The 27,178-nt window shown below is 34.5% G+C and overlaps 1 protein-coding gene across 7 annotated transcripts in view; it reads left to right on the top strand.

Moving 5' to 3' along the window:
• Ankrd17 (ankyrin repeat domain 17) overlaps positions 1-27,178 on the top strand; it is a 138,847-nt gene that overhangs the window by 30,505 nt on the left and 81,164 nt on the right. Inside the window, exon 1 of one of the 7 annotated variants that reach the window (XM_031390961.1) lies at positions 15,572-15,589. The exons of the other annotated variants lie outside the window; for them this stretch is intronic. Coding sequence (XP_031246821.1) covers positions 15,587-15,589 — 3 coding nt within the window. The 5' untranslated portion in view covers positions 15,572-15,586. Of the gene's footprint in view, positions 1-15,571; positions 15,590-27,178 lie in introns of those variants that run through there. 7 annotated transcript variants of the gene reach the window in all.

Genomic DNA, 27,178 nt, shown 5'->3' with positions numbered 1-27,178 from the left:
TTTTAGAAGTCTTCATTTTCTTAAGGAAAAAACCCCTTTGATAAGAGTTTTATACAAATCCTTTCCTGCTGGCATAACAGTTGCTTGTAATTATTTCCATTAAATGCCAGGTTTGGATGTTGCGTCATTTATTTAGTCATCATTATCAGTTATTAAAGTCACTGTAATTTTGTTTATCCTAATTTCCCACCTATTTTAATTTGGTTCCTTTATACCTGTTGCATTAAACTCTACACAGTAGTTTTTTGTTTAAAATACTACAATTTAATTTGGTTGGCAGAATAGATGTGAAAGTTTGCAAGTAACAAGAGGATTACCTTTTCAAAAGTGAAAGTATTTAGAATGGTACAAGGCCAGAATAAATAGGCAAAGAATATATTTTCTAACTGATTTACTCCATTTTCAAAAGTGCCTTAATATTGTAAGTAAGTATACAGATCTTATATAATGAGCTTTCCAGAAAATAACCTTTGCCTTTTTTTTAAGAGCTTGCTTACTGTCTGTCTAGCAGTACCAATCTTACTGTAAATAACATTAAGCCAGTAACTTGAAGTGAGCTATTATATTTTTGCCTTTACCATTTTAGATTTATTAAAAATCTAGGACTATAAAGTTTCTCTTATTAAGTCTTAGAAAAAGAGAACTTGAGACCAGAAATACAGACATATCCATAGTATTGTGGCTCTGTTTTTTAATTTAATTTTTAAGCATTTTTTTCTGATTTACTTTTAAACCATATTTTAACATCTTAAAACATTTTAAACACAATCACAAGTATATGTATATACACACATAAACATGAAGAATAATTTACACTTTAAATCTTTAAGATCTTGAATGAAATAAATTTCTGAAATTAAAAATAAAACTAAAAGGAGTTGGTTATAATTTATATCATTGTTTTTTCAACTGCCCAGTTTGGTGAACAAGAATAATTTGGTTAACTAATCAGTATTTTTCTTTTCAAACTAAAGTTGCCAAACTGCTTATGTTCCTTCTGCTAAACTTCTATAAAAGGAACTAATAATGCTCAAGATAATAGAAAATTATTAGAAATAGAATAGGCTTTTATCCAGTGTATAAGTACTTTTGTTAAGCTAATATTTGTTGTTTCGTATAGACGAGGTTCTTATTTCAGAATGTCATGGTTTTCCTGTCAGTTGTATGCAGTAGCCTGTCTCAGCAGTCCTCAGAAGATCAATGGGTAGAAAAACCCTCAATTTTATGAGAGGCATAGAGTAGCCTGAATTGGAGTGACTGAGAGTTGTGTGTTTGTAGAAGCTTGAGGACTATAGATAGGTTTTTGTATACAATGACATGAAATACGAGAAATTATTCATCTTTTAATTAAATTCCAAGACCTTTAAACTATATTCTTTGGTTTTATTTTTTTCTTTTGAAAAATAAATTTATGAAAACAGAAATATTGAGTATAATTCTCATGCTCCGTCTTGTATCTCTTTGTCAGTTAAAGTTAGGATTATTGGGGCTGGAGCAATGACTGAACAGTTAAGAGCACTGACTGCTCTTCTGAAGGTCCAGAGTTCCAATCCCAGCAACCACATGGTGGTTCACAACCATCCTAAAGAGATCTGATGCCCTCTTCTGGGGTGTCTGAAGACAGCCACAGTGTATAATAAATAAACAAACAAACAAATAAATAAATCTTTTTTAAAAAAGTAGAGAATATGAAAATAAAATTTAAAAAAAGCTGGGATTATTGATTTGTTTGATATTATAGGTCACAGTATTTACAAGGTAAAAGGCTGTTTCCGTGTTCATGGCTTGAGCAGTTGACTGTGCTCTTTTAACTTGAAGCTGAAGTAATAAGTATAATATTGAAATTAAGTAAACACGTTTATCATATAACCCCATTGTATTGTATCATCTTACTTTATGTGTGGGTTTTTGTTTGTTTTTTAAAATAAGATTTAAAAAGCCATAGAGCTGTTAATTGTTTTTCATTTTTTTCAAGAGGTGGACAAATGGCGAATCATTCTATATGTAGTTCAAATAGGGAACCTCTATGCGCTCTGTACTATTGACTGTTTTTGGAAGTTGTTCTAAGTCTCCCATGTAAGTAGTCTCTTCTCAGTTATTGGCTATATTTCTTTTTATATTATAAAGTATACCAACATATTTAGCACATTCTACTAGGAAGAACTGGATGGAGTAACCCTTAGATCACAAATATAAGTTGATGTGCTGTAAGTAAGCTTAAGTATGCAAATTGTTTCAGTTGATATGTAATTTCAATTCAAAAAGGTTTTATAATTAAAATGAGACATGTTGGATGAGTATGTTTACTCATTTCTGGTTTTTTAAAGTACGTGTGGTGAGTAGGCAGATGAATACTAGAAATTCAGTAGTTAACCCAGCTTATTTTGTTTCACCAGGTTAAAATTTAAGAGTACAGAAGAATAAATTTTTGACATTAAAGTCTAACGTTGAGAACCAATGTCTACCCATGTTTGTTTACTAACATTTACTAACAATGAAACATTGTTTATTATTTCCTCTCTAAATAATTTGAGGTCTATTTTCTGAAGTATCGTTAGAAAGCTGACATTTTTCATTACTTTGATTACTCTTTACCTGTACATGCTCACAGTTTTCTGGGTAATAGACATTGTCTAACTGTGTAAGAGTCCTAGGTGGCTTTGAAGTCAAGAGTTCTCCCATGCCTCTAATGTAGCTGTACCTTCTAAAAGTACCACCACCATTCTTGCTTAAACTGTCATTTAAAATTTTTTATTGTTTGGATTTCATTGTAACATTTTCATAGGTTGCCCTTTTTATGTGTATATGTACATTTATGTATATTTGTGAATGGCTGTCAAATATTTTTAACATTTAAAACTTTATGTACATAATATAATACATACATTACTTACATATACTATACACACATGTTCTTTTGGCTATATTTTTTTCAATATAAATCTGTTTTTAGCTTAGTTTATTTTAGAATAGTAAGCAGAAGTTGCCACATTATTTTCATAACAACTTTAGGAGTGCAAAAAAAAAATCTTTAAAAAGTAAGTTTATGGTAGTAATTCCATTATCATTTTAGAAACATGTTAATGGCTTATAGGGGTCCAGACTGTTTACACAAAGATAGAAATAAATATAATTACTTCCACAGGAGAATATCAGTTTCAGATGAGGATATACAGTGAACTTCTAATCCCACATTGATGGTTGTAATCTAGTGGTCAATGCATTGTGTGGATCATGGCTTAGAATGATCTGCGTGGTGCAGTATCTGCATGCATGCAACAACTTGAGATCTTTCTCATTCTGCATTGTTGGGAAATTCAGTGAGGAGCTCAGTTTGATAGGAAGTAAACTTGATTATTGATTGGTGAGCATCAGAGTTCTGCTTTATTACTGGTTTCAGTGTGAAGGCCTGTGGGATGACTTTTGGTTTCGTGAGTGATTGGATTAATATTGACTATTAATAGTTAGTTCACAGATGAAGTCAGACTTTCAGTACTTGGTTAGGAGTTAAAAGTAGTTTGTCTACATTAGTGCTATGATGAACTGTATTAACTATTTTATTGAATATTTATTGATTATTTAGGTTACTATTAAAGGGAATAATATGCCAAGTACTTCATGTTTATTTCTCTATGAATGTAAATAGTTCTGTGAGGGACCTACTTCATAAAAGGGATAATATATAAACATTGATTACAGTAACATACATAGTTGACACTTAATTCTTAGATTTCCTGTTTTTTCTTTCTTTCTTTTTTTCCCAAGACAGGGTTTCTCTGTATAGCCCTGGCTGTCCTGGAACTCACTCTGTAGACCAGCCTGGGCTCAAACTCAGAAATCCGCCTGCCTCTGCCTCCCAAGTGCTGGGATTAAAGGCGTGCGCCACCACCGCCCGGCAGCATTTTATGTTTTGTTCTGGTCACGTCCTCAAGTTTTTCTTGAAGTGTAACTATCATACACATTAAGCAGAAATGCTTTCAAATTTATTATATAGAATTTTTAAAAAAAGTCCTACTCATGGTTGAAAAATGATAAGTTGCTTGGGCATAGTGTCAGAACACCTACAATCCTTGCTGAGATGTACAAGGTTCTATGAGCTCCAGGATAGGATAAGATAGACACAGAGTTCTGGCCAGCCTGGACTTCCAAGAGAAACCTTGACTAAATAGACAGATGAGAGAGGGAGGGAGGAGGGGAGGAAGGGAAGGAAACAAAATAGGTAAATGTTTTTTACTGTTTTGCAAAAGAAACCGGCTTTATGCTTCTTTGCCCTCATGTCTACATTGATAGTAGGAAATATGACTACTACTATTAGTATAGTATGTAGAATGGTCTTCATTTGTAGAATCCAGATTTATGGTCCACTACTTTCGTTTTAGTGTATGATCTGTATGGTGAATAAGCAAATAACTACCACCTTAGTATTACAAATGTAGTTACTTCTGTGTCTGTGATTACAGGCGCATGTCAACATGCCAGGGTTTAAGTTGTGCGTAGAGTCAACTGAGAGAGAGGAAGGGTGGCAGAGAGGCAGGGAGGAGGAAGGGAGGGAGATGACTGATAGATTGATTGGGTACAGGCTCATGTTAGCATGCCAGAGTTTCTGGACTGCTTGGAGTCTGCTGTTGTGCTTTGTGTGTCCTGGACAAGAAGGCTGCTACTTGAGACCATCTCCTAAAAGTCATTTTGACCTTACAGTACTTGTGGAGAGAGTCTTGGGTATCTGAAGAGGTAGATAACCTACTTGACAGAAGTTAGGTCCCAGTGATCACATTTGAATAACTATCATCTTACTTGAATAGAACCCAAGTTAACAACCCTTAAGAGGAGGAGCAAAAACTATTATTTATATTTTAGACTTAAATAAGCTCCATTCTAATGTATTGTTTTATCATTTTATTGAATTTATTAATTTATTCTCAATTTGAGTCCTATCTTTGTTACTCAGTATTCTTAGAAGTGAGGCGTTTGAGGGCTTAAAGTAGTGAGATGATTACAGCCAAGAAAATTGGGTGCTTTTCTTTCAGGAGTTTCTAGTTTATTATGTGTATGTTTGAGTGCCTACATGCATATAAGTGCATGATGTGCGCCTGGTGCCTATGGAGTTTCTGAAGAGGGTGTCAGATCCCCTGGAACTAGTACTACATGGTGTAACTAGCTACCATGAGGCTGTCAGGAACTGAAGCTGGTCCTCTAGAAAAGAAAGTGCTCAGAACTGCTGGGCTATCTTTCAAGCACCTAGGAACTTATTTTTGTTGTAAAATGGTATTAAATACCAGTCATGTTAGAGATATTTAAAAACTGAAATAATTTTATAAATCCTATCAGATGTCATTTTCTTTAATCTGCATAATTAGGGATTACTTGTAAGTTGTCTGATCACACAACTTTTTTCCTCCCCTTGGAGACTACTTTGGTTATATATTTAGAAAATGGCTGGCAAAATGACTTTGTGGGTAAATCCTAATACCGGGATTCAGTTCCCAGGACCACATGGTGAAAGGAAAGAACCAATTCCTGCACCTCCATATTTATATCGTGGTAATGAGCGTACATGTATGACACACACTAAGTAAATAAGTGTCAAAAACATTTTTATGTAATATGTGTTCTTTCTTAAAACACTAAGCCAGGGCAGAAAGTGCTTGTTACACAAGCCTGAATGCCTGAGTTTGGATCTTTAGCACAAAAGTGGATCCTAGCAGTGGAAGGCTGAAACAACAGGATCCTTGGGGCTCATTGCTATCTAGCCAGGGCAGCAGGTGAAGATGACATTTTCTCACACACAAAACAATATGTATGTGTGAAGTTTGGGGAGGACAGCAGAACTTCAAACTCAGGTTGGCTCAATAAGGACAATATGTTTTTTGATAAATCTAACTTGTCTTTACAGTCTTTGGTCTTATGGTTTGCACTTACATGTCACCATGCCAATATAGTCGTCAACCTGCTACTGATGGACACTTCAAAGTCCTACCTTAAGCTTACCTTCCCCTTGAAGTTCTCTCTGTCTAACCTTCCTTTCATTCATTTCCTCTCCTTCCTTTTTTATTCTGAAAAAGTAATGGAACACTGTACATTTAAGATACTTTATAGTTTGTGTTACATCTCTTATTAAATAGTAATATAGACATAGGGATGTTGACTCCTAGACTTAAAAAGTAGTTTGTATATGTTTAACATGTATTTATGCATTTATATAAAACATTATTATACTTCTATAATTATAATTAGACAAAAATAATTTAAAGTAATTTATAGAGCATATACTCCATAAAAACTAAAAATAAAACCAGTATTAATAAGTTAAGACTAGGGCTGCCGGGCAGTGGTGGCACTCGCCTTTAGTCCCAGCACTTAGGAGGCAGAGGCAGGTGGATCTCTGAGTTTGAGGCCAGCCTGGTCTACAGAGTGAATTCCAGGACAGCCAGGGCTACACAGAGAAACCCTGTCTCGAAAAACCAAAAAAAAAAAAAAAAAAAAAGTTAAGACTAGGGCTAAGGGTACACAGCTCAGAAGTATATGTGGAATAAGCATATTTCATGTTAACTGACAATCAGTTCTAAATGTGGAATTGGATGAATTTTGATACATGCATAGTTGATAGCTTCTTGGTACATGAGACAATCTGGTGAACTCATATTTCTCCCGAACTTAGATTTGAGGAAACACTGTCTCCTCTGACCTCAATAATGGAAATATACAGCATTAAGCTTCATTTGTTTTCTATAGAGTATTTATTATCCAAAGATTTATTAATAAGATGAATTTGGTCAAAAAATAATTAAGCACTCAGTTATCTTATGTTTTGATTTGTTTCAGGCTAGTATTAGTTTGTTAAATTTGTCTTACAAGTATCTTATCTGTTTAATGTTGTAGATGCTAATTCTTTTTAAAAAATTACATTTGTGTGTTTATTTTATTCTATGTGGTGTGTGGCAGCTGACATGTGCCATTGTGCACATGCAGAGGTTAGAAGACAGCTCATGGGAGTTGGTTCTGTTCTGTCAAGTTATGGTGCACATCTTTAGGTTTGGTGCAGGTGTCTTTATCGGCTAAGCCATTCTGCTGGCTCGATAATTGTTATTTTCTCATTGTTTGCTGCTGCTGCTTCCTATATAAGAACACAGTACATATTCGCCTTGTAACTTGTAAGGTAGCTAAAAATCACTTTTTTACCCAGTATTTTTTTAATATATGCTTGGAATTTCTGTATCATTTTTGGTATTCTTTTATCTTATAAGAAATTATAGGCCAGGTGGTGGTGCTGCACGCCTTTAATCCCAGCACTTGGGAGGCAGAGGTAGTTGGATTTCTGAGTTCGAGGCCAGCCTGGTGCAGTTGTACTGAGTGAGTTGCAGGACAGCTGGGGCTACACAGGGAAACCCTGTCTTGGGAGGGGAAAATTGTATTTTTAGTCTTAAATAGTTGAGTTGATAGTTCCAAGGGATGCTTGTATGCTTTGTATGTTGGTCATGTCTGTGCTCTTCTGTCTTTGCTTCCTTGACATTAGGATAAACAAGTGCATCTGCTGTCATGCCCAGCTTGGTTTTACATAGGGCTTGGTGGTTGAGCTTAGGGCCTCATGATTGACTAGCTTTCTAACTCCCCTGCCCCCACCCTTTCGCTTCTAGTATTGGCAGTTTGTACTCTTATTTTCTTTGCATGAACCATTGGTTCACATTTCATATTACTGATACTGTTTTATCTCATATTTTATAGGTTTTTGCCAATCATTTTCTGTGTTCTTGTTATTTTATATTTAACTTAGTTTTGTTTCCTAGTTTATGTGGAAACCTTTTATTTTCCTTTTAATTAGCCTTCATAAGCTATACATTTTCTTCTGTTCTGCTTTATATATATATATATATATATATATCACATCTTTTGATATATTTTTTATTTGTCAATTTTCAGGTTTCAGTGTTTTTAGATTTCTCATGACTCTTTACTTTTGATTCATTTTGTCTTGTTCAGTTGATTTCAGTGTAAAATTAAGCATTCTTGCCTAACATTTGGGCATTTGTTCCTATATAAGTCCTGTTTATATGCTGTTTCGGGGCAGAATTTGGGAATATAATTATATGTATCATTTTTGGTCATATGGTCAAATTGGAAAACTTATTTGGGGAAAGGTTGTGTGAGTTGTTTAAAGTCGATTGTTACATTTTTGAATATGTTAGAATATTACGGATTTCCAATTTAATTATACAGAGTCAAAAATATACTTAGAGTTCGTTTTATTTAAATATGTTGAAACTTGTATGGACCATTTTGGTGAATGTTTAAAGGTACTTTAAAGAATGTATTAATTGTTAATGTGTTCCATAAATGTGAGGCAGATTATGTTAACTAATGATGCGTAAATCTTTTACATCCTTATGGATTTTCTGTCTATTTGTTCTGTCTCTGAAAGCCATGCTAGAATTACAATTCAATTATAATAATAGAGAGGTTCATTCTTTCTCTGTCAGCTTTTGCTTTGTGTATTTTGGGGACTCTCTCTGAAATATTTGCAAATTTGGGACCATTTTGTTTTCCTGTCAAAATTATCCTTTTAATGTTGTTATATCTTTCTCTTGAGTTTTGTTAATATTGTCTTGAGGTATACTGTTATTAATTTTCCCATGAGAGATGCTCATGTGTAATGTCTTCTCCATATATAGGATATTTCCTAGGAGTGGCCTACCTGGTAGATAATTCTTGCTTTTTTTTTTTTTTTAAATCAGTCTGTATCTTTTAGCTGGTATTTAGTTCATCTCTCTTTTATGTAATTATAACTTTTTCACTTTTGTTTTACTTTTTATTTGTCTCATTTGTTATTACTCTTGTTTCTGCCTTTTATTGTATAATTTTATGCATTCAAATTTTAATTGACAAGTCAAATGCATATTTATATTTTAGAATGTGCTTTAAAATATCAATTTAATATTAAAATAATAGATGTTTGTGTTTCCATGTTTTCATGATAGTTGCTGTGTTTTTAAAGGCTAAGTAGAGTATATACTACATTTTCTTTATCCATTCGTCCCCCTATGGATGCTTTGAAGAGTACAATCTCTTTGAAATACAGAAAATACAGATTTATTTCTCTAGAGTGGGATTGGTAAATCATCCTAATTCTGTTTTTAGTATTTTGAGGAACTTCAATACTATTTATACTAATGGCTTTAATATATATTTCTTATAGTATCATATCAGTTTTTTTTTTAAATATCTAAACTGGTCTCTCTCTTTTTTTTTTTAAGATTTATTAATTATTATTATTATAAATGAGTACACTGTAGCTGTCTTCAGATACACCGGAAGAGGGCATCAGATCTCATTATGGGTGGTTGTGAGCCACCATGTGGTTGCTGGGATTTGAACTCACAACCTTCAGAAGAGTAGTCGGTGCTCTTACCCGCTGAGCCATCTCACCAGCCCGCAGTATTCTTTATTCTACACATTCTTGCAAACTTTTATTGCCATTGGTTTTAATTTTTGGTTTTGAGATACCAGTTTACTAATGTAATGTAAACTTCCTGGCCTCAGATTCACAGTGCTCCTGCCTCCAATTTCTGTAATTACAGCATGTATTACCTTGCTTGACTCAGTTGTTTTAATAATTGTCATTGAAGCAGGTATAAGGCATATCTCATGATGATTTCGAGTAACACTTAGAGATATATTAACTTCCCTCTGTATATCTGTTGGCCATCAGTTTTCTTTAAAAAAAAAAAAAAGTCTGACAGAATGTCTAAATGTTTTTTGTTCAAGATACTATTTTAATCTTTATATAATAAACTTCATGATTTAATTATTATCCTTTATCTGTTCATTGTTGATTTTTGTCTTGACCTTACAAATATTGCTATTCTTATGTTGAAAGCATGTCCCAGAATGATTAAACTGGAATCTCTTGAGGGGGTGGAGAAGGAGGATAGCAAATCTCAGTGTTGCTCACCTCTGCTCTTGTAAGACCTAGGGACAAAGATGAGTTTAAGCTATTTTTTTCCAAATTCTCCAAAATAAAAAATTGCTTCTTTCTTAAATGATTAGAAGTAGGAATTTTTAGTAGGTGGTGCCGTGCAAACAATTTTCTGAAGAAGTATTTCATGGTCTGTCACAGTAGGCATTTTCAGTATTTAAAGAATTCAAAGTTTTTATTTTATTTTGTAATTGATATCTAGTTTGTTCCCCAGCTAGTACACTAAGTCTTTTCAGTATTTCTTTTTAAATCATCTCTGTAAAATACAATTCTTATGAAATGTGTTTAATAATAATACAAGCAAATCATGGTTACAAGAACAATTAATTTATATTTTCTAGTTTTGTAAAAGACAGTGAATTCATAGGAAGTTTTATTGCGACACTAATACACTATACAAAGAAGCTGTGAATTTGTTCTTAGAAAGTTTTTAGTGCGTTTAAAAAAAAAAAAAACATGGAAATGGCTTAGCATCTCCAAGCAAAGGACTTGGCAAAGTTAAGTAAGTGTTTCTAGTGAAGTTATGTACGTTCAACAAACTGCCTTCTAGGTTCCTGTACTGTTTCTGCCTTGAATGAACTACATCCAGAAATCAGATAAGTTCCTACATTCATGAAGTTTATATTTTATTTGGCAAGACTGACAATAGTATACTAATAGTACTAACTAGAATTATTATAAATCTAATGCTTGAGCGTACTGGGTTGTTCATAGGGACTTAGTGGCAAATTGAGCAGATACTTGAATGTTGAATTCCAGATAAAGAAACTGTAAGTATAACGTTTCTGAGGGAAACCTCCATGATTGGTGTTTGAAGGGGAGGAGATTGAGAGATAGTAGAGACAATGGTAATTTCTACAAAGAAACGGGTGAGACAGTTTGATCTCAGTTACATAGTGCTGTGAGGTTTCTGAGGGGGAGAGGAGTGTGACTTGTTAAAGCTTTTTGGGGTTCTCTCCCATTCCTTCTTCATTTCTATACACACAGTACACTTGGCATGTGCACATATGGAACCAAGCTAGCCTATGTCATTTGGTGGACCTATGGAGCCTCTCTGACCAAAAATGGTAGAGTTATCTCATTCCTGGCACTAAGATTGCCATTTAATAACCTCTGTCTTCTTATGCAAGTAAAAATCCGTTCAAACTCCTTTTGGTTGTTGTTGTTTCAAATTATATTTTTTAATTAACTTACAAACAAGAGTGTTTCCATAAGACTTTTTCATACATTTTTGTTTTATTTAGCTCACTTCTTTTCCTGCCTCTACATCTAAATCTCAGTGCCTTAATTTCTGTAATATAAACAGTATTAAACCATATTAATAGGAATGTAAACTGTGATGTAATATTATAATTTGATTTCCTATTTTCTATCACAGGACCTTTCCTTTTAGTAACTGAGAACTATGCCCACCCAAAAGACCTAATTAATTTATAGTTTAGTTGGTAGGAAATTGACTTAATATGTGTTTGTTTCTGAATAGCCACAGACAATTAGAACATTGGACAGATGGGAAATGCTATAGATCTCTTAAAATAGAATATTTTTTTTCATATATTTAAATGTAAAAAAATAAATTGTAGTACTTTAAGTTGAGTTTTATGTATGATTCTGCGAAACTTTGATGTAGATATCCGATGGCTCCAACCTGTCTGTCAAGATACCATAATAATGTTACTGAAAAACTATGCAGAACCGCTTAGATTGATGAATTTTTTAAGTTTAATTTTATCTTTCTAGAAAAACTGTTATAAAGAATTAACTTCCGGGCAGTGGTGGCACATGCCTTTAATCCCCGCACTTGGGAGGCACAGGCAGGTGGATTTCTGAGTTCGAGGCCAGCCTGGTCTACTGAGTGAGTTCCAGGACAGCCAGGGCTACACAGAGAAACCATGTTTCAAAAAACAACAACAGCAACAACAAACAACAACAACAAAAGAATTACTATGCTGGCAAGATGGCTCATCAGGTAAAGCCTGGAGACATACATTTGATACCTAGAATGAATGTGGAAGGAAAGAACCAACTCTGCAAAATTCTCACCTAAATGCTACACATGTATACCCATCGTCTGCATTCTCATATACACATTATACATATATATATACATACAATATTATCTTTTCAATGTTCAGGAAAAACAAACGAGTTACTGTGTACTTTTCAAAGCCAAACGTGCCTCTAATCTCAGCACTTGGAAGCAGAGGCAGGCAGATCTCTGAATTTGAAGCCAACTTGGTCTTTGTAAGAATTGCCTGGCCTCTTAAGGCTACATGGTGAGATCCAGTTTTATAGCTGTACCACTCACCTGAATTACAATTTCCAGGGCTTATGGTATTTATTCAAAATCTCTAGTTGTTGCTACTTTTTAATATTAGCTGCTGTTTTGGTTTATTTTTATTTTATTCATATGAGTTTTTGCCTCCTCTTTGTAAGTGTAGTGTTCAGAGAGAGCAGAAGAGGACATTGGGTCCCCTAGAACTGGAGTTCCAGAATGTTGTGAGCTGTCATGTGGGTTTTGGGGACTGAACCTGTCCTCTTCCAATACAGCCAGTGCTTGTAACTGATGTCCTGTCTTTCCAGCCCCTAAAATTATTCTTTTAGGTCATTTGGCACACATTCCAGGGCTTATGTAACTACTATTTAAGATTTTCCAGGTAAACCGCTTTCATAATAAGTATAATGCCACATTCAATTTTCAAAATCCATAATTTTATAACTGTAAAGTATTTGGGGTATTCCATTTTCCTCTATCCTTTCCTGAACACTACATTGAAGTCACTGTATAGTTAAAATATAATATTTAAAAGGTTACCATAATAATAATAGAATTGATGGTCAATGTATTTCCAAAGATAGTTTTTTTTTTTTTTTTTGGTTACTTTTTGAGACAGTGTCTTACTATGTAGTTCTGGCTGACCTAGAACTTCCAGTGTAGTCCTGGGTGGCCTTGAACTCACAGATCTGCCCTCCTCTGTCTCTGCCTCTGCAGGCTCAGATGAATGGCAGATGTCAAGAATAAATTTTTATTAATTTTGTTCAGTTTAGTTCCTTAATTTTTTTCTTGCTTTTTGACTTTTTCATAAGCCATGCATATTATTTTGGACTAACAAATCTTCTCTAAACAAGGAAGGAAATGTGGGTAGTTGTCATATCTCCTGATGAGAAAGAGGAGCACTGCTTTATATTTGAGTATTTATGAAACTTGGTGTATTTATATAATAGAAAATCGACATTGGGGAGTAACCTCCCCATGTTTGAGACCTGCATCAGTTTGATACCAAAAGATTATACAAGTTACAAGGGGTTCATGAGATACTTTTGGTGACAGCAGCTTTTGCCAAGTCTGGGGCCTCCAAAGTGTCTTTTTACTCTTGCTCATGTGTACACTTACAAAGAGAGCAAATAAGCAAATGTGATTTCAGTAGGTGGGAAACAATATGTATCATGATTGTAGGAAAAAGTCTTAGCAAAATAGTAGCTAACAGCCAACAGTGTGTCAGATTAATGATGTATATGTACAGTAGGTAAACTTGTTTGAACATTAGTTGACCAATGTAATTCATGATGTCAACATACTTGAAGGAAAATATTTTAATATTTCAAGTAGGTACAGAAAAAGATCAAACTTGATACCCACTGATTGAAAACTGATTATAAGAATCTGACCTGATAAGCACCAAAAAAACTTTGTAGCCCATGTAACAACTAGTATTGGTGCTGGATGGTTCCTTTTTAAAGGACTAATTGTAGTACCACTGGAAAATATTAAACAATTAGGAATCAAATTCAATGATATGTTAGATTTCAAATATGTTGAAATCTAAAAAATTGTCAGAGAAAACAAAGGTGGCAAAAAGAAAATGAACATACAATTGGATTATAAACCTAATACTGTGAAAGATGTCTATTCCCCTCATGGTATATATACGCTGAACACAATTCCAGTCAAAAATTCCAAGCTATTTGGTGTGGTGTGGTCTTTGGGTTTGGCAGTAACATTTTAATACTTATATAGAAAAAGCTATAGGATATCCAAAACACTTTTGAAAAGTAAAGAATCTGGGATTATGTTTGTGATGTTTGTGAGTGGCCATATGGGTGCTAGGGACTGAACCTGGGGCCTTGGAAAGAACAGTAACTGTTCTTAACTGCTAGCCCCTAATTTATAAGGTAAGCTGTAGGGAAGAGTATAGGTAACTAAGACACAATTTCCTTAGGGATTTTATTTTTTTATTATCTCTGTTAATAGTCTTGTCTGTGTGTGTGTATACTTTAGATAAGTTACACACATTTTCTGCAGAGTAGTTTTACCTTCTAATATAACTATAGATATTTAACAATATAGAAATTTTTGTACTTCAATATTCATATATTCATTTGATAGATATTTTTATCTATTCTGCTTAATGTTAAAACTCTATTCTAGTGCAAGAAAATAGGGTTTCTGTTAGATTCAAGTGAGAGGATAACATATTTGATGGAGCCAGTAGTATTTAGTATGAAGTTTTGCAGGCTGAAGCAGTGAAGGGTGACAGGCACACTGGTTGGTTTTGAGGAGGGGTTGGAAGCCATGATAGGTAAGTACTGTGCCTCTGAGCCACGCCCACACGTACCTATTGTTTTATTTTCAATTTATCTAACCGCTGTTGTGTGATGCAAATGAAGGTAATGTATAGCTCTTTTCCTGGTAAGGTCAGTGTTGTAATGAACAACCATGTACTTGTATATCTTTGCTTAAGTGTGCAAATATTTTTGTAGGTATACTTTCTAGAAAGAAAAATTTAAGTGTTGAAGTTTTATATTCTATCATCAATCTCAACTTTTAGACATTATTTGGTAGTGGGTATGAAATTCTATCTTTTAATTTGTATTAATCTTATTTTTCAAGAAAGTTGAGAATATTGACTGGAATTTTGTTTCTATTAAAAATTATTCATAAAATTTGTCCATTTTACCCTTGGTAAAAATTTAAATTTTTTTGATTCTCTTATTAATGTAATATGCTATAGTTTGTGATATTTTAACCTGCCTATGAAGTTTCTTATTTTGTGGCATTTTTAAATTTATTTTTATGCTGTCAAAAGTGTACCAGTCTTCTCATGTGTCTTTCTCTGAGAGTTCTTATCAACAGTATCAGAGTAATTTAGTTTCGTACATTTTCTTGTACAGTAGTTTTATTTATATTTCTAGTGTATTTAAATTCACCTCAATTTTTTTTTAATAATTATGGTTGTGGCCTAGTTAATTTTTCAAGCTTCATAATCATTTCTCCCACAATAAATTGTTGATTGATACTTTCTTTTCTCCCACTAACATGGAAATTACCTTGATCATATTTTAAGTCCCAGATCATCTGCTCTGGATTCAATATTCTACAGTTTTGATTATTTTCATTTCATATTTAACAGATGGTAGGGCACCCATCCCCATTGTCTTTTTCCAAAATTTTTTGGGCAATTTTTGTGTATTTTCTCTTCCAGATGAACTTTAGAGTCAACATGTCAAGTTCCATTAAAAATCCCTTTGGGATTTTGATTGGAAGTGCATTGAATTTACAGATTAATTTGGGGAGAATTGACATCTTTACACTATTGAGTCTTCCCATCCAGGACCATGGTATGCCTCTCCATTTCTTTAGGTGTTCTTTTATGTTCTATAGTACAGTTTTATACATTTTTTTAAAATTTATTTTCATAGATTTTACACACTTTTTTGTTAGGTATTTTCCTGAAAATCTTTAGCTTATGTTATTATTGTGACTAATATCTCTAAGGAATATTTTCTAATGAGCTATTGCGGGTGTGTAGGAAGGCTGTTTTTTTATTACTGTTTTGGTCTTACTATTAATTTAGTTTTACTGATTTCTATTTAAATTCTGGAAAGAATTGTTTTCTGTAAATTATGGCATTTCTTTTTCAATAGTTATACTTAACAATATTTTGCTTTTTATTTTTTATTTTTTCCTGGGCTTACATATTTGGTAGATTTTCAGAACAGCTGCTGTTCTTTCTGATTTGAGTGTCTTACTCTTAATTTAAAATAAATGCTTTTCATTTTTAAGCTTATGTATACTCTAGATTTTTAATAGAGAATAGAACAATTTTTTCCCCTCACTTAAGAGGAACTTTTATGGTCGTTGATACTTATTTTTTATTAAGATTTGTTGTATGTACATGAGTTCATTGTTGCTGTCTTCAGACACACCAGAAGAGGGCATCAGATCCCATTACAGATGGTTGGGATCCACCATGTGGTTCCTGGAAATTGAACTCAGGACCTCTGGAAGAGTAGCCAGTGCCTTTAACCACTGAGCCATCATCTCTCTAGTCCGATACTTTATTTATGAGGAAGTCTTATCATGTAATACCGGGTAACTTTGAACTCAGAGACCTACTAGTCTACCTTCTGGGTGCTGGGATTAAAGGTGTGTGCTACCGTACCTGGCAGTAGATGTTTAGTTTAACCATACAGTTTTGTTGAGATGATCCATTGTTCTTTCTCACGTATAATATTTAAGTGATGACTTACATGTTTATAATTGTTGATCATAATTTAGTTTATTTTAAATATTCCTTCAAGAATATATTTAAATAATGCCAGAAACTGCCACAAGTTAGTGGCCAGATAGTTGCCACCATAATGACAAGTATTTGTATGGTTCTAACAACGATTCCTGTCTCGTGAGAGAAACAATAAGCAAGTAGGTGAGAAATTGGTGTTTTCAGGCTGGCATGGTATTAGGTAGGAAGTGAGAGGATGGATGTTGTGTAGAGTGCAGAGGGCAGTACCCAGGCAGAGCCCCTGCTAGTGTGTCTTGAAGTGTAATGGAAGGTAAGAGTGCACTGCACGGATAGGGACAGGGAAGCTGTCCACAGAGGGAGAAAACAGTCTGTGCTCTGGAATTTCCTGGATCTTCTTTAGTATGAGTACCCTTTCTTTTTGTAGTACTGATAGTACTTTCCAGTATATTTATTTTATTTAAAAAATGTTAGGTGTGTTACATGTACTTTTGTGTGTAGGATCCTTTTTTATAGGATATGTGTGATGAACTTGGTCGTTTTCCCATGTATTTTCTGGCTTTTGTAATTAAGATACCCTATTTCTTGAACATGATGATACTGCAGGGCTTTTTTTTAAAGATTTATTTATTTATTTTATGTACACTGTATACTGTAGGTGTACAGATGTTTGGGTATTGCAGTTTTAAAACAACTTTTTGTAGGATGCTATCCATCTCTCTTAAGCTTCTACACTTGTTGGAGCATGCATGTCTTTTGTCACTTTGTCACTTTGTCCATGACAATTGTCAGAACTGTGCTTGCTTTTGCTAGACTTGTCCTACAAGTAGTCTCAGGTTTATACAACCTGATTTGTAATTTGAAAATCTTAGGTTTAAAGCTCTTAATTTTTTTCTTTAAGGAAAAAATATTTTGGTCAAATCAGAAAATAATTTCTTTTTAGATTTTTATTCCCTCTATTAGTGGATATTTTCTTTTTTAAAATTTCTAATAGAATATCATATTATTAATATTAATATTCTGTTTATTTTCTGGACCAAGAACTTAACCTCATACCTAAATTGTAAGATAATCTCTTTCAAATCTTTTGAGCCTTTCTTTTTTCCTAATGTATGATCAGGTATCTCTGCCATCTATTTGACTTTAAATATTATAGTTAATTTTATTTCCCGAATGCTCTATGCCATTGCATAATGCACATATTCATCATTTTCTTAGAGAGGTATATGGGAAACTTGTCATGTTGGTGTTTTGTTTTGTTTAGCTTTACATAGTTCTAATAGGTTGGTGTTGTATGTTCATGACTGAACCACCCTTGATGTGCCCACTGTCACCTAGCATTATAAGATACTCTTCCTGTTTAACTTTTTTTTTTGCATTATTTTATAGCTGATACAAATATCTTTTGATTGTGATTGCTGTTTCATCTATTTTCAACCCCTTTTCTTTCAAAGTTTTTATTCTGTTTGCGTGTGGGGGGGGTGGGGAGGTGTTAAGTGGTAGTAAGACTGTTATAGTAAAGTCTACTTGAAATTTTAGACTATATAACTTTGTTTTATTTTAAACATTAGTCTACTTCATAAAGTTTATAATTTTTAAAAACTAGATGCTAAATGACATTAGTGGTTATAGACCGATAAGCACCTCGAAGCTTAAAAATAGAAGTCATGTTTTGTGTCACTTCTGTCAAGAAGGCTATGTTATTGATCACTAGCACATTCTTACATAATCTTAGTAAAACTATAATATTCATGATATGGATAGTTTCAAATGTAAAAATATGGGACTGGGCTAGTAATGATTTATTCCCAAACTTTAGAAATCTAAATTATTTTAGTCATGTTCACTTTCATTTTGCTAACTTCTATCTCAAAACCATGAGGTGTACTATTCATTAACTTCTAAAATTGTTTTTGACCTCTCCCACCCCTCTTTAAACAAATAAACATGAACATGTGTATGTATGGTGTGAATGTGGGAGCTGCAGAAACCAAAGGCATTCTGGATCCTCTGGACCTGAGGTTGTTGAGTGGTTATGAACTGCTGGTGTAGGGTGTGGGGGGCTGGTTTATCCTGTGTCCTCTGGAAGAGCAATACATGATTTTAATTGCTCAGTCATCTGTAGCGCCAACTTGTTCTTTTCCCTGGCTCTCAGGATTTGTTTGTTTTGTTCTGGCTCTTTATGAGATGCAGTTGGGCTTTGATGACTGTTATCTCAGTTCTTTGAATATCAAGAATCTTGAGTATATGCATATGAATCCACAACTGCTTTCTGGAATCCTATCTACTTTAAGTAAACACACATCCTGAACTATTTTGGATGTGAGGGTGGTCTATGTCTCTCCACCATACATTTTTTGTTTGTTTTGAGACAGGGTTTCTCTGTGTAGCCCTGGCTGTCCTGGAACTCACTCTGTAGACCAGGCTGGCCTCGAACTCAGAATCCACCTGCCTCTGCCTCCCAAGTGCTGGGATTAAAGACATGTACCACCACTGCCCAGCTTTCCACCATTCATTCAGATTGTTAATCAGCTGACCTATACACTCAACCTGCTTGGAAAATAGTAGAATTTAATCACCCTTTGTGGCTTCAAGCCACCAGGGCATAGACACCTTTCAACATCCTTAATCTTATCCTCTTCGTTGAAGAATTTGGTCTTCACTATGACATGCTGCTGTATAAGGAGCCTTCCTTTCCCCAGAACTTGCAGTAACCTGTTTGCACAACATAGCGATGGGAACAGCTTCAGCCTTGTTGTTTTGTAGCATGTACATGAGCCTGTTTTCTATTAGTGTTCACAATTTGGATAGGTTGGCAGTTGGGTAGAAACTCTGATTCCTCTTTAAGTAGTAATTCCTCACACCAATTTTCCTAAAAGTTACCCAGATAATGTTTATTAAAATTGATCTTGTGATGCATGCCACCAGCACACACACCCCACACACACCCCCAGCCCCTCATCTTTCTAGGTGCTTGTGGCACTTACTGGTTGCTCTGGAAGCCATGACTCAAGAGGCCTTGGAATTTCCAAGTCTCCATTTCCAAGTTTCCATTTTCAGTCTGCGTGGCTGGTGGGAGCTGAAAGGAAAGAAAAGCCCCTCTTTTAACGGGGAAAAAAGGGAATTTTATGTATTTGTGTCTGTGTATGTGTGTGCGTGTGCATGCGTGTGTGTGCGTGTGTGCGTGTGTGCGTGTGTGTGTGTGTGTGTGTGTGTGTGTGTGTGTGTGCGCACGCGCACGCGCGCTTGCATGACTGAGATGTGTGGATACACCATTGTTCTGTCATGTACATGAAAGTCAGAGGACAACTTGGAGTTTTTCTCCTACCTTTCTGTGGGTCTGTGGGTTGGTTGAATTTGGGCTGTCAGGATTCTGCAGGCTGAGCCATCTCCTTGGCCCTATTGACATTCTAAGATTTCAAGTGTTTTAAAAATATTTTACTGCTGAAAATCTTTGGAATTCTATTAGTTTAAAAATGATTAACTCAGTTAACAATTGTAGTATTTTCTTGAAGTCTCACTCTTAAAGTTCCGGGCCATGTGTAAAAGAATATTGCAGTGACTAATTATAAATACTTACATTTACAATGAGTCTCTTTACTATATCCAGGGAACTGGGAAGTGCAAGTAATTTTTTTTTTTCTGACCTTCAAAAACAGAAGAAGTTAGAGTCAAACAAGATTTTACTTGGGAATTTGTGGGTTAGGTCAGTGGCGTAACACTTTACTGTCTAGCATGTTCCAGGCTATTGTATGCTATCACTAGCAATCAGCCACCGTCATAACATTATAGATGCAGATTTGTCCCTTAAAATTGCTTTCGTTTGCTTGTTTTTTTCTTTGAGCCAGGTTTCTCTGTGTAACAGCCCTGGAACTCACTTTGTTAAATCAGGCTGACCTTGAACTTACAGAGATCTGCCTGTCTGCCTCCTGAGTACTAGGACTAAAAGTGTGCTACCATGCTTGCCTTCATACCTTAAGTTTTATATCTGCCATTTCGTTCTGCTTTTTAGTATCTTTTATATTCAAAAGATATTTTCTTAATGATAAATTCTGTCAATATTCAGAAACATGTCTTCAATTATGTTTATTTAACCTGTCATTGTATATCACTAAATAGGGAATCTGAGTTTAGGGGTCTTAGTTCATGATCATAGCTTAAAACAGCTGGTGTGTTTATAATTATAGTTGCTAGAGGTTCTATATGTGTAATACACCATTCTTTAATTGAAATTATTAAATCGATTATAAGGATCACATGGATACTAAAAGTAGATTCATAAAAAAATTCAGAGACAAATAACTTTTACTTGCAGACACCTTGTTGTGGAGCAAATACTGAATCATTTATTGTTGTATAGGACATTTGTAGCTTGTTATAGTGGCAGCAGAAACATGCCTGAAGTCTAAGCACAGAGGAGGTGGGAACAGGAGGATTGTTCTTAGCCAGATGGAGTGCTAGACCAACCTGCATTTCATAGGACCCTCAAAACCAAACCAAAGGAAGGGAATTTTTTCTTAATGTTTGTTTATTGATGAACTGATTGTGAACAGCTGCACAAGAGAGTGATTTTGGGAGTCCGTTCTCCCTGTTCCAACTATGGTCCTATGGAGTAAACTCATGTCTTCAGCTTTGGAGACAAGGGCTTTAACCTGCTCAGGCATCTTTGATAGCCTGGAAATTTTTAATGAACCTTTTAGTCAAAATATAAGGTACTTTTCTTGAAGCCTACATTTTTGGTTTAAAGTCCAGACTTTTGCCAGGAGAGAACAAAATTGGTAATAATTGGTGACTAGTACTGCCAAAAGGAATGCAGAATGTTGAATTCCACATAGTCCCAATTTGAATATGCTTATGTTCATAGCCTAAGCTCCTCTCTTACCATAACTCACATTTTATATTTGATATATTAAAGCAAATTCTTAATAGGTTTCATCTTTGAAGTCACATTTATCTAAAACAACTGTTTTCATGGTCTCTTAATTATGTGTCTGAAAATTTTTGCCTAAATGAAGTCTTTCGGTAGGTTTTATAAACTGAACGTTTCAGCACTGTATAAAAGTGCCCTATTCCTTAAGCATTCCTTTTTTTTACCATGCTTGTAGAGAATTGTTTTCTTCCTCTGTGTCATCACTGTCTTCCTATCTATTTAATGTTCTTTTTTAAAAAATATATTTCATACTTCTTTGTACTTAGCATATCCTTCTGTATTGCATATTTATGGGAAGCTATGTTATAGCTAGCTTATTGCTTTGAATACAAGGTATGATTGGTGACAAATGTTTGCTTAGTGGAGTTGGTATATGTGATGGCCAGTTAATTGAAGTATACTATTTTCTTATCCTTTGGATTTAGCTACAAGGTTAATGAGTATATTTTGAGAAAAGAATTAGCTTAAATTACTGATGTTCACAGTTGGTCCAGATTGTTGTGCTACTTCAAATTACCATCTGACATGTCTTTTTGTTTTAAGTATAAAAGGGTTTAGGAGTATAACTATTAGTATTAACATCTATTTGGATGGATTTCACCATTACTAAAAGATCTTGGTTTTTACTTAACTATTTTGGTTTACATTGGTTTTTCTTTTTTTCTTTTTTCTTATGGTTTTTTGAGACAGGGTTTCTCTGTGTAGCCCTGGCTGTCGTGGAACTCACTCTGTAGACCAGGCTGGCCTTGAACTCAGAAATCCGCCTGTCTCTGCCTCCCAAGTGCTGGGATTAAAGGCATGTGCCACCACTGCCCGGCTACATTGGTTTTTCATTGGGGAGAATGTAATAGAATAATTTTACTTAGTAATATTATTACCACTGAAACTGAGCAATGTTTTACACCTTTAATCCCTTCACTTGGTACACAGAGGCAGTGAGTTTCCCAAGTTCAAGGCCAGCCTGGTCTATAGAGTGAGTTCTAGGGCCACCAGAGCTATACTGAGAAACCCTTTCCTGAAGCAGTCTTTTCAGTAAAGTCACTACAAAGTAAGACTTAAAAAACACAAAGAGACCAGTCCAAAATGCCTTTACTATACATGTATGTAGCTCGACGAAACTTATTCAGTGGAATTCTTGCCTAACATGTATAAAGCTTAAATATAGATAAACATATTATTTATATTTATATAACTGTACAAAGTTTAAATATAAGTAAAGCATTGTTGCATAAAGCATAAATATCTAGTTGGATCCTCGGTGTTGCATAAAACTGAACATGGTGGTATACATCTGTAATTTTAGCACTTGCGAGATGGATAAAGGGGTATCTAAGTTCAGGATCATCTTTGGCTGAATAGTGAATTTGAGGCCATTTGGAGATACATGAGACTATCTCAGCAAAACAAGTAATTTTTCAAAAAAAAAAATTTCCTATTCTCATATCTCAAATGCTCTCTTTCTCCAGTTGGCTGGCTTAAACCAGGTTTCAGATAGGATCTGTATTATGATTTATTGTTGTTGCTCAAGTCTTGTTAACTTAGAACAGTTCTTTAATCTTTGCTCCCATTCTGCTTAGTAGGAGAAAATGATTTTATTCTAAACTGTTGTACATTTTAGATTGATGTTTGCTTCTTTTTACTTCAGAGGTTCACTACCTCCGCAGGTCTATGAGTTTGTTTTTGTGGGGGAAAGGCATTGAGAAGGTAGTTTTTCTTTTCCAAGGTGACATTTGATGTTGTTAAATTTTCCAGAATACTTGTAGTGCTTAAGTTCAGAAAAAAAGTTTGATCTCCTGGTGTGCCTTATGACTATTTTCAAAACTGAGTTATTTCTAAAAGCCCTACTAAATTATTATTTATTGGGGAAGGGGTGGTGTCAAGACAGTCTAATAGGGAAGGGATGGTTCAGTGGGTTAAAGGCATTTGCTGCCAAGCTTGATGACCTGAGTTTGACCCCAGGAACCCACATAATACAAGAAGACAACTGACACTTGCAAGTTGTACTGTCCAATATGTGTATCCAAAGAACAATGAATAGAATTTGTTCAAAGAACAGTACTTCCTAGGAGAGATGCTTCAAATTGTATGGTGCATCAGGGGCCTAAAATGTTTGATTGTACTATTTTTACTTTTAGTCATTAGTAATGACTTTTAGGAACCTTGATGTTTAAATAAAATATTTAAAGTTAGAATTTTTAGAGCTCTATCAACATACAGCTTCTTATTCTAGCATAGAATTTATTTTTGGTAGAAAGAGTATTGAATGAATAGGTCTAGGGTTTAACTGGTCTTCTCTACTACATATTTAGAAACCTGCCATTTATATATAAGGATCCTTGATTATTTTTTTTCCTTTTCTGTTACACTGAATTAGACCTGTGATTTTTTTTTTCCTAAGACTCTTAATTTTCTTTTCAAGTTTTCTGTCTTTAAATTTGTCAAGAATTTAATGCAGGCAGATTCCTTCTTCTCCAGGGACAACCTCCCACTTACTTAGTCGAATCCCAAGTGGTCAGCCTTGAGCATATGTAAGTAATGAGCAAAGGTAAACAGTTGCACAGGCTGAATAAGATCTATACTTACAGCCTCCATATGGAGGAAAGGGTAAACGGTGTTACAGGAGCAGTTTCTTGATTTTTCTCTAATTGTATGTAGTCTTTTACCACCCTATACGTGTTGTATTATATATATTCCTTCACTTGAATATAGGGTGTCAATGGTACGTGTCTAATCAATGAAGAACATTTTTGTTCCTTCTTCATAAAGATTTTATAATTAGCTTTTCTTTGAATATACCCTAAGCTTTTCAAAAAGGGAAGAATCTTAGAATCATCTGGCAATTTTAAAATCTTTTTTAAAACATTCAGTGTGTGTGTGTATGTGTGTGTGTGTGTGTGTGTGTGTGTGTGTGTGTGTGTGTGTGTGTGTGTGTGTGTGTGTGTGTGTGTGTGTGTGTGTGTGTGTGTGTGTGTGTGTAGGGAGGATGGATGGACCTCACAATGGGCCTGTGGAGGACAAAGGACAACTGTATGGATCCCAGGGATTGAACTCAAGCTGCTGTCTGGCTTGGCTTATGTATGTTTTATCCTCTGGCCATATCAACAGCCCAAATTTTCATTTTTTTTTTTTTTTCAGTTTTCACTTCTATCATGATTACTGAAAATAGATTATTATACTTGTTGGGTGTACATGTAATTTAACGTTTGTTTTCAGAGAGCATAGAAACCATGTGGACACATACACATCCGTGGAATAAATTATTGATGTGGAGTGGAGGAGCAGGCCATGATGAACATATGGCAGTTAGAGGGCAGCTTGTGAGAGGTGTTTCTGTCCTCCCAATACATGGACTCTGGGCATAGATCTCCAGTCTTGGCTGCAAACGCCTTTACTTAGCCATCTCATACGCCTTGCACAGCTCCTACTTTCCCCACTGTGTTTGTTCCCCTATGCTATAGGACATTGTTGTTCTACACTCCTGTATCTTTTAGCCATGTTTGTAGCAAGAAATTTAGTTAATGAGAAAGAAAATCCCTCATTTTGAATAAAATGCAGTTTTCTTGGTAAGTTTTCATTAGGTTTAGCAATGATACATTATAACATAGGGGACTTTATAAGCCTGCCTACCCGCAACCTATAACCTGAATTCTCCTGCTGTGAATTCTTCCTTGTTACATCAGACTGAAGTTACATGTACATCTGCTAGTGGTACATTCTATTTTCCTCTCTCATCTTACACAGATTGGTTATTTTGGTCAAAATTATTCTTTTCTACTTGAAATACTTTTAGAAAAATTTGAAACTTGTCGTTTCTGCCTTTGAACTGAGTCCTTTTTACTTTCTAAAGCTAATTTACTCATCTGCTCACTTCATTTCTGTTGATGTTTATGTATTTTCTTTTATCTTCTCATCACATTTAAATTAATATAAATATTTCTGCAGATTATATTTTGTCTTTTTTGTTTTTTTGGCAAAGCATTTTCTTTAGAGAGAATCATCTTTTTAAACTCTGTTCCAGAGCACAGAGACATTTCTAAATCACACCATACCTAAAAGTGCTGTCACTAAAGTAGAAGTACTCCAGCCTCTGACCTCTTAAACTCTAGGCTGAGATAAGGCTGTGTGTGTTGTTTCTTTTGTTCTTTTAGATAGTAGGCCTGCGTTCTCGGGCTCTCGGGTGTGCGTGTGCGTGTTTGTGTGTGTGTGTGTGTGTGTGTGTGTGTTCTTAATTTACATTTTATGTGTATCAGTATTTTGCCTACATGCATGTCTGTGCTCACTTGAATGCCTGCTGTCTATACAGGCCAGAAGGTCCCCAGGAACTGTAATTGGGAGCCATTTACCAGGGTACTCCGAAGAGTATCTAGTGAGTCTTACTGAGCCATCTCTCTAGCCCCCATTGCTTTCTTGTTTTTTTTTTTTTTTTTTTTTTTTTTTTTTTTTTTTTTTTTTTTTTTGTTTTGTTTTATTGTCCTTTTTGCAGAGCTATGTAGAAGCACCTTAAGATTTTTTGCTGGCTATGGTTCTGTCTGCTTAGGTACCCATTGCTGAGGTATAATCTCTTGAGTTCAAGATTTTGATGTTGATTTGACAGCATAGGCAAACTATCAAAACCAACCAATCATCTAAACAAACAAACCAAAAAACCTTATTGTGGTGGGTGGGCTTTTACTACCTCAAATTCCTTTAAATTTGCTCTGATTTATTTCTAGTGAGCATATCTAAAACAGCTGGTCTATAAACTCTCAGGGTCAGTTAAGGCTATCAGGAGGTCAAAATTATTATCCTCACAATGCTAAGATGTTTAGTTGTTTTTTGTACTGATACTATAAAGGCAGAAGTAAATACATGTTCTATTTCCCTGTGGTTATAGCACCAAAGTAAATAAATATTTTTAATTGGCTGTACATTTGGAGTTAAGTAAAAAAAATACTTCAGATCTCACTTTTACTATTTTTTAAAGACTTAATATCTTTTGAAATTATGAGTATGTGTCTCCCATAATTTCCCATATGGATATGGGAGACATCCATATATCTCCCATAATCCATATGTGGATATGTCCGCAGGAGTATATAGGTTTGTAGGGTTTATAAACTCCCCAAAATAGATGCTGTGAATTGAGCTTGGGTTCTTGGCAAGAGTAGTCCTTATGTACTTTTAAGTGCTAAGTCATCTCTGAAGTCCTCTTTTTATTAATTTTTTGAAGTCTAAGAAAGTATTTCCATAAAATAGGTATTTTTTTACTGAAGAATGCAACTGCCAAACTGTCAGTATTAAATTTGGATTTTTGATAATCATTCTCAAAAGTGATTAAAGTGAACCATCCATTTAAATTGATATTATTTGTTAAAATAAAGTTAAACTTTGAAGCATAAATTGTTACAAGTTTAAAATTGTTATTTGCTTAAGTCTGATAACTTCCCAATAGTTAGACTTCTCTGATGAAGTCATTAGTGATACTAGTAAGTATGCTTTCTGCAATATTTTAGTTCAGTTTTTAACATGCAAACACCAGTTAATAGCTCTTGTATGAAGTGTGTGGAAGCTCAGTCCTTCATAAGTGCAAAAAGTCAGGAAAGTCAAGTGTTTAAACAATTCCCTAAAGAGCTGCCACTGGGAAAGGTTCACAGAATTTATGTTCCCAAGCTCAGGCATATCTCACTACAACTTGAAAGAATGCACATGATTTCAGGAAGTAAAAGGATTGCAGGTGGATAATGAGTTGTGTTATTTGTTTTTTGTTTTGTTTTGAGA

This window comes from Mastomys coucha, unplaced genomic scaffold, assembly GCF_008632895.1.
Source record: "Mastomys coucha isolate ucsf_1 unplaced genomic scaffold, UCSF_Mcou_1 pScaffold22, whole genome shotgun sequence".
In the NCBI taxonomy this organism is placed as follows: Eukaryota; Metazoa; Chordata; class Mammalia; order Rodentia; family Muridae; genus Mastomys; species Mastomys coucha.
The sequence above is the reverse complement of the archived record's forward strand: the minus strand, read 5'-3'. Positions and strand labels throughout refer to the sequence as shown.